General features: G+C 34.4%; 1 protein-coding gene across 1 annotated transcript; it reads left to right on the top strand.

Moving 5' to 3' along the window:
* Nucleotides 1–2,675: 2,675 nt before the first annotated feature.
* Nucleotides 2,676–8,453, top strand: Or43a (Odorant receptor 43a). The gene is made up of 7 exons (XM_017623919.1): nucleotides 2,676–2,981; nucleotides 3,100–3,238; nucleotides 4,705–4,981; nucleotides 5,059–5,158; nucleotides 5,255–5,356; nucleotides 5,482–5,589; nucleotides 8,316–8,453. The coding sequence occupies exons 1-7, from the start codon at nucleotides 2,676–2,678 to the stop codon at nucleotides 8,418–8,420; spliced, it is 1,137 nt and encodes a 378-aa protein (XP_017479408.1). The 3' UTR covers nucleotides 8,421–8,453.
* The last annotated feature ends 327 nt before the right edge of the window (nucleotides 8,454–8,780 follow it).

Below are 8,780 nucleotides of genomic sequence, written 5' to 3'. Positions count from 1 at the left end.
TTTTGTGGGTATTGCGGAGTCTTATTAGAAATTCCAATATTTCGGTACCGAGTTACGAAAGTATTGGATGCTTTTTAAATCGGTACTAAGTATCGATCAATACCTAAAAGTACCGAGTCAGCGCATTACTAGTCACATGTTCAATATTTATTGTGATATTAGGTTCGTCATCCATATTGATGGCCTTCAAAATAGTGATGGATCGCGTGGGAATGCTACATGTTCATTATTTATCGCGTCAGTATTTACATGTTTTTGTGTTGAGAGGTTTAAAGTCCAATAGCCTGGAAATCTTGTCTAAATTTGATGTTATTTTATTGAAAATCGTCTATACTTTTTATTATATGTATGGTGATCCCACATCTAATTTGTTCGAAGTGCAACGCGAAATGCCGAGCCATGCGTTCAATCCTTATTGACAGATCCTTGATCCATATATAAAGGAAATGAAAAAAGGAAGTTTGAACAGCAGTTTGTGCGGTGTATTTGGGCTCTTTAGCGCTTCGGTATATGCACTTAAGTCAATTTTTTATATATTTTTTATTTGTTCTGAGGCGAAGATCCCGTTCAAAAGACAAGAGCTTAAAGCGCGTTTTTATGACAAGTATATTTTTAACGCGCGCGTTGCAAAAATATTTGTGTTGTTTTTTGTTTTCCAAATTTTTGTTATATTCTTCTTTATACACGTACGTATACACAGATTGAATAAAAATGTATTTATATACGTATGTAAATGTATCTATTATATGAGGCCTTGAGCGCCAGAGTAGCTTAACTGACACTCCAAAAAAAGTTGAGGTGCACCTTAAAATGCATTACCAGAATCGAAAAGGTAATAGCCCGAGGCACGGCCTTATAGTTTTCTTTTACTATACTTTTAGTAAAAGACTTCATTTCTTTTTTATAGATCCTTCTTTCTCATATTACTAAAAATTTTTTTGTAGATAGGCTCATGGCCTCATATGCAAAATGTATTTGGTTAGTTTTATTTTAATACAACTTTTTATTGTGCCCATGTCTTATTTATGCCAAAATAAACGAGGTTTGTGTTTAGTTCATTGTAAAATAAAACGTTGTTTGTTACTTGGTAACTTTTTTTTTGTAAAATCTGATCGGAAAATTTTTTGTCGTGTGGCAACCGTGGTAACGTATACAAAAAAATATTCCGCTGAATTAATAACCCTGCTCTTTCGGTATTTTTTTTCTAATATTTTTATTGAGCTTTGTACCACGATTGTTTATTAGGAAAAATTGAAAAAGCAACAAATTCTAAGCGGTAGAAGTTATAGCAGCTATTTCGGAGATCACTACATCTCCTCATCAGACTTCTTTTTTCTAGACTTCAGCAGGGATCGAACCTGCGTAATCGATGTGCAAAGTCAGAAGCGTTAACCGCTGAGCTATGTGCACCCCGAAAGCTCTTGTTGCTAAGGATATAATAAGGAAAACGATGAAAAAACATTTAAATGTTTAGGTGCAAATGTTAAAGTTTGATAAGCTTTCATATTTTTGAACTAAGTTTTAAATGTGGACTTACGTGCTCGACTTTTATAAAAAATATAAACATTAAATAAACAAAAGAAAAATAGCCAAAACTAGTCAAAATGTCACTTGAGTTAATCAGCTGACCACAAGGGTATACATATATGCCATTACGGTTATAATAATTTCCAGTCATTATTTCAATTGTCTAATAATTTGCACACTTTACGAAATGTCTTTAAGTGTATAATTTCATGGAATGGGTATTCATCTAAATGCTTAAATGCTTCTTAGGTACGTAAGCCTTGTAATGAAACAAGTTTTCAAAATTAAGGACGTTTACGAGGTTTACGTCGTTACGAGGTATTTAAGCAATTAGATGAATACCACCTTTACACATATTAATTGAATCATTCTTCCACAAATTTATTGCGTACCTAAATAACTGTAATTTATAACGGTTATGAATTTCAGAACTTCAAGAGAATAAATTGAGATTTTCACAGAATTAACCTATACTTACATACATGTAATCCATTGCAATTTTTGCAGCTGTCTTCAAAGCGTTAGAAGCTTTAAATGCCGTTTAGAAATTGTCACCAGCTGTTTCGATTGAAATGTAATTTAATGGCTACTTAGAGCGGCATAATGTGTGATTAATGCCCGTAATTACGTATACGACACGTATTACAAATGCGTGTACATATGCACATATGTATGTACATATATTTCGCATACACATTCCAGTACACATATGTATTTACTTGCATCCTTCAACATTGAAATTGACACACAAAAAGACTTCACAGTTAATTTGATATTTGCCAAACGTAACAATCATTGGCGGTGTGATTTACCACTCCCAGCTATTTAAGTGGCATCGAATGACCAACGCGAAAGGAGTGCTTTAATAAACTCTAGCGTCAAAGGAAATGCAGAATTGCACGGAGTAAAAAGTGTACTATAAACAAGCCACAGAATAAGCAATCAAGAAATCAACTGCAAAGGAAAGTAGAAGTGAGGAGCTGAGAGATAGTGAGTGGAACGCAAACACTTTGTCAACTTCAATTGCAGTTGCTGCCACTTGGCGGTTCTTCGATTGCTGCTTGTAAGTTTGCGGATATATCTATTTTCGTTAAAATTTTAAGCTTCTCGTTAGCCGTTCTCTTTCTGAAAACGCACTGTTGTCAAGTATGCCCACTCCCATTGAGGACAATCCTCTTCTCTCCATAAATGTGAAGTTGTGGAAATTCCTGTCCGTCCTCTTAGTACGCGATTGGAGTCGTTGTGTCGCTCTTGTGGCGCCAGTGTGCCTGATGAACGCAATGCAATTCGTTTATTTGTATCAACAATGGGGCGATTTGGCCACTTTCATTCTGAATACCTTCTTTGCGGTGTCCATATTCAATGCCTTGCTGCGAACGTGCTTTGTCATCAGGAATCGAGATAAATTTGAGGCACTTATGCAGGAATTGGTAACACTATACGACAATATACAAGTAAGTATGAATTCAAGCGGAGTTATTGAAATGGGCGTTAATTGATTATAACAATGTTGACTTAAAGAGAAAGAAAGAGAAAACAATAATTTGTAATTTATTTAAAACGCTTGTTTAGGCCACTGGGGATGAGCATGCAAAGAGCGTGCTAGCAGAAGCCACCAGGTCAACAAGAAATATATCAATCTTCAATTTGGCTGCTTCGTTTTCCGACATAATAGTGGCTATGGGATATCCACTTTTTCGTGACCAAAGAAGTAAGTTGGATATGGCTTGTAAATCCATAGTGGATATTTTCTGGTAAAACTTTAAGTTGTTGGAATGCAAAGTTATAGAATTTATTGCTCCGCACATGGTCTATGTAAGATTTACCTTAATCGGAGATACATATCTCTACAGACTTCCACCTAAGATTGATGCTCGAAAATGCTTCATACAACTTTTACGTAATTTACAGTTAGCAAAGAAGTGGGGACAATTTCTCCATCTTGGTACTGCAACCAGCAGTCTGGAAAACCAGAATCGTATCGTAAGCTGGCAAGAAAAAGAAATAATTCGCTAGAAAAGTCTTAGGGAAGAGACAGTTGGGAAGATCATATCAGGTAAAACATTTTGAAAGAAACCCCTTGGCAATAAGCACACATAGCAGAAAAGTTCACAAATATGGCTCTATATTAACTGACAAACGAAATCCAAAGTGCCCTTGAGTTTGGGGAAAAACGANCAATAAGCACACATAGCAGAAAAGTTCACAAATATGGCTCTATATTAACTGACAAACGAAATCCAAAGTGCCCTTGAGTTTGGGGAAAAACGACCTTCCTCGACTTATGCAACAGGGCAACCGGAATCATTTGCTCTTCTGTGAGATTGATCCAGGCTGGAACTTAGTCCCAGAATCAAAGTGTGTTTCTCTGTGTTGAAATATTATAAAGCATTTCAGGTGGAAGCCCACACCATCAGTCTATAGCACGGCTAAATTTTTTGAGGAATTTCCAGTGATATGATCGTAGTCCTTAGGGTTATGCAGACAGCACTTAAGGATCTCTTCTCATGTGAAACCAAATCATGCTTAGTGCCTGAGAGAGAACCAACATCTACTCAACCTCCCAAAATAGAAGCTTATAATACTAACAGAGCTAACAGAAGTCTAGGCTTAATATTCTTCGTGCCACCTTAGGGTTTACTTTATTTCCAGAGTGAGTGATATACCATCCTGCGAAGGGCATCGGAACTAACGATACTGACTTTCTACATAAAGGTTACCATAATGGACTTTGTGACTTGGTTTCTGTTTGCTTTTATTCCACCAAGCTTCCACAATACCAAAGCTATTTTGCGTATACTCGGCTAGAGTCTTTAAGGATTTTTATTTCCTATCGAGCCAGATAGTTGGCGTACAGTACAGAATTATTTGGTACAGTCAATCCAATTTGTTGTTGGGAATTGAACATTAGCTTCTGGAAGAACGTTTATAAAAGAAAGGAGCTTTTCTTTCAAGTTCTTCGAAAGCTTCAATGTTTGCGACGATTTTGGCCATGTCAAAATAATGATAACAAATAGCGGTTATTAAAGGAGATACAAAGTAGGATAGCCAGTTGTAATAAGTATTGGATTAGCAAGTCTTTTAAAAGCTTTTGCTCATAAAACTGATTACATAAGTAATAAGTAATGCGTGTCAGGTATTAGCTGGTATATGTTAATAAATTTGTCTTCCTTCTAGTTCATCCTTTTGGAGTTGCATTGCCCGGCATAGACGTCACCCGCTCTCCACTTTATGAAATCCTCTATGTTGCCCAGCTTCCCTCCCCCTTCACTTTGAGCTCAATGTATATGCCTTATGTAAGTCTTTTCGCATCTTTTGCAATGTTTGGCAAAGCAGCACTGCAGATTTTGCAAAATAATCTCAGAAATTTATGCGAAAATATGCAACACAAAAGTGAGCCGGAATTGTTCGATACGCTGCGTGCGAATATAGCCTACCACGCCAGAATTGCTAAGTGAGTAAAAGAAGAGCACTGTGCTTTTAGGAGTCGGGCGACTAATATATGTATGTACTTGCTTTGTTTAATTAAAGATATGTCAATGATTTTAATGAATTAGTTACTTATATGGTACTCGTGGAATTTCTACTCTTCAGCTGCGTTATTTGCTCACTACTTTTCTGCATAAATATTGTAAGTAAAACCAAAATTCCGATCCATAACTCCGATCAAGTGGTGAAGCACTTTAGATGTACTTAAATTGAGCATTTTCTTTCTTTTGTTTTTTAGACTAATTCAGCGGCAGAAAAAATGTCTATTGTTATGTATATTGGCACAATGTTGTATGTGCTCTTTACCTATTACTGGCAAGCTAATGGTATTTTGGAAATGGTAGGTTGTGATTCATTTATTGAGAAATATTTGCAATTGGTTACGGTTTTTTAAATTAGTAGAAAGCTATCATATATTTAGTTATTAGCCTGACAATATCACTTTTCTTCCTTTTTTGCTTTTAGAGCCTCCTTGTCTCAGACGCAGCTTACGAAATGCAATGGTACAATTGTAGCCAGCGATTCAAGCGAACCTTACTCATATTCATAACACGCACTCAAAGACCACTACAGGTAAGAATTTTTAAGAAAACTATATGTACATAACAGGTCATGTGAAAAATAAAAAAATAATATGGATAATATTTTTCATTTTGGTTTTTAATGTTAATATTTTTTTATAAAAAATTAAGCGCACGATCTAACATTTAAGTCAAAATTTAAAGCTTTGTAGAAAAATTATAAAAATTCAACAAATTTTCAAAACAACAACAAGGTTTTTACTAAACATTTTTATAGCTTACTAGTGGCTAAGAATTCGCGTTGATGTTTGATAATTTTTTTTTGGCAATGGTTTTATTACTTTCTTTCATACCAAAAGAAATGTTCAACATACTTTGTATGGAAGAAAAAGCCTGATACCGGCAGCACAAAAAAATATATATATAAAAATTCAACGCGAATCCTTAGCCCCTTGAACCGTACATGCTAGATTTTGATGGGCTATAAACCTGCATATTCGGAATTTTTCTAATTTTTCTACAAAGTTTGAAATTTGGACTTACATGGTTTTTGTTAGATAATAAGCTCTATTTTTATAAAAAAAATAAAAATCATATACATTAAAGAAACAAAAGAGAAATAGTAAACACTGTTCAAAACGTCACACAGTGGGACGTCGCAGTACTAAGAGCGGTCAGAAATAGAAGGAATGTAGCTAGAGCAAAAAAAAGTTTTGCACACGTAATTTTTAAGACAATCGGTCCATTCTTTTGCAACCGAGCTACAAAAGAACACTCGTTTAAACGACGAAATACACACAAAAATACGCGACCTGAAGAGTAGTGTTGTTAAGTGAAAAAACTGCTCTATTGTGAATTGTTACTGGGAAATTGGAGAGGAAAGTTTTTGTTTTCGTATATACATGATTTATATTTTAAATAAGTATATATATTACGCAAATACCTCGCATAATAACTAATTTCTATTGTTTTTTGTGTCTAAATCCCGTTAAACTCATCACATGTTGCTTGCTAGCTACCAGCAAGGTTGCTTAAGTAGCTAAAAGGAAATTTTACCCGAGTTGAGGGTTATTTTGTCGCTCGCGCACAAAAAATACAGCTAATATTACACTTTAGACCAAAAATGGTCAAAATCACACGCCCACCTACCATACAAAAATTCGAAAAAAATATAATTCCACAATGCATGAAGATATTTCGACTAAATTGTGTACACATTTTTAAAAGACTTAGTACATGCAATGATGTTTAAAAAACCAACCAAATTGGACTTGTGTACTCCAATTTTCATTTAAAATTATATTTGCATTCAAATGCATTTTCTCAAGGATTTTGTTTATATTTTCTTTTAAAACGTGATTGTGTTGGTTAATTTAACATAATTTAATAATTTATTTTTCAGACTGAAGGCGAAATATCGACAAAATGAAATTAAAAAGCAAATAAAGCAGAAAAACATTTAATGTTTTATTTAACATACGGCCTATAACTTAAAAATAAATTATTAAATTTTATTTTAAGATAAAATAATTTAGAAGAAAACTCTGATGCATTTAAATGTTTTAACATACCGTTATTTCATTAATTGCATCGAAATCTCATGAAACATAAACAAAATTAAATCTTCCTCGCTCAAATCACTAGCCAATTTCTTCTTCTACCTGTGCAAGAAACCTCTTTATGTCTACAGAAGAACGATTCTTAAAAATTCGTCGTTTTCTTGTTAATAGTAAATCTGACAATAGCAGCATTTTTCGGATGTTGCCCTTCCCCGGTGCAAAATGTGTTTGATGCAGTGTTTTTTATCGCTTCGTTGTGTGAAATGGTCTGACCAAGCCACCTATAAAAGAACGCTATTTAGACGTGTTCAGGGTTGAGGATAATGAGGAACTTGCGTCTATAAGCATTTTTAATGTACATAGTATAAATCAAAAATTGGTATATAGATAATTATAAGAGAACAGATAAAAAGTAATTTATTCGTTTTCAAAAAAAATTTCAAAATTTTGTTTTTTTAATTTTTTTACTAATTACTGTGAAAAATTCATAAATAAAACTTAAAATATAAAACTATTTATGTAGTTAATGGTCCTGCAGCTAGACAGAGGTTGCAAGTGTAGGTTTTGGTTTCCACACCGTGGATGTTTTGTCAGTGGAACGCATTGCTCACTTTCTCCATACAAAAAATAATTGTCGAACATACTTTGTAAGGAGAATCTGGCCAAAAATCAAGGCGAAAATTGAATGGGCATTCTTAAAATTTTTCTAAAAAATCTGAATAGAAAGTTGCAAATTAGTGGCAACAGTAGTGGCAGTGCATAGGCCATTTACCACAGCATATGAAGTTTTTTTGTAAACCCGATTTTACTCCTTATCCGTTCGCCGGCAATGGTTGTAGAATTCACAGACTCCTTATTTCGTCGTCGGTTATGGTATATTGACGCCGATTCTAAAAGACTTAACGAAGAAAAACGAAATGGCCTGCGTGGGCCAAATCACACAATGAAGGGTTCAACTCGCAAATATGAACTTTTATCAAAAATTCTTTTTGAGGGTTAGTAGGATATTTGCAATGAATCTGCACAATTGCTTTTTCAGAATTAGCGAGTCAGTTTTTTCTTACTTTTGGCCGCTGTAGTGCCATTGTGCGTCGTATCTCTATTATTTTTCACATGACCAGACACGCATACATAAATACATTTTTTTGTGAATGTTTCATGTCAGACTTTTCATTAAAAAAAAAATCCCAAATATCATGGGTTGATTTATTTATTACAGATCCGCGTTGGCAAAATGTCCCCAATGACAATGGAGGTGTTTCAATCGTTGCTAAACACATCATATTCTTATTTTACACTTTTGTATAATCTGTACAACGATTAATGCAATATTTTGGAACATTATAAATTAAATTAACTGTAGTGCAAAATTAGCTGCTTAAAATTGCTGAAATAGAAACATATCTTAACAAGAACATGCAGTAATAAAAGCTGAATTCGCAATGTATTATTATTGGTCGCATCATCTACCATTGCACTCGCCGTTAGTATTCCCATTACCACTTCCAGTCTGGTTTTTAAATTCAAATATTAACCCAATGCGAGTCTCCGTTTCGTACCATTTCTGGCAACTTACATTTTAGAGCGTGTTCAAGGAGATGCCAAAGGTAGGGGTTGGGGAAAATTTACACGCTCATAGGTTAGCTGTCCATCCTTCATTGCATGAAAAACTTGTGCGTTTAAC

Source organism: Rhagoletis zephyria, unplaced genomic scaffold (genome assembly GCF_001687245.7).
Source record: "Rhagoletis zephyria isolate East Lansing unplaced genomic scaffold, Rhagoletis_zephyria_1.1 Rzeph_scaffold_03416, whole genome shotgun sequence".
NCBI classification, from domain to species: domain Eukaryota; kingdom Metazoa; phylum Arthropoda; class Insecta; order Diptera; family Tephritidae; genus Rhagoletis; species Rhagoletis zephyria.
Note: the sequence above shows the minus strand (reverse complement) of the source record. Positions and strands in the feature narration are given on the sequence as shown.

Bases quoted from the DNA above. Each gene is read 5' to 3' on its own strand.
- Or43a (XM_017623919.1), top strand. From the start codon at position 2,676: ATGCCCACTCCCATTGAGGACAATCCTCTTCTCTCCATAAATGTGAAG. The intron at 2,982-3,099 runs GTAAGTATGAAT...ACGCTTGTTTAG, and splicing joins CACTATACGACAATATACAA to GCCACTGGGGATGAGCATGC. The intron at 5,590-8,315 runs GTAAGAATTTTT...TATTTATTACAG, and splicing joins GCACTCAAAGACCACTACAG to ATCCGCGTTGGCAAAATGTC.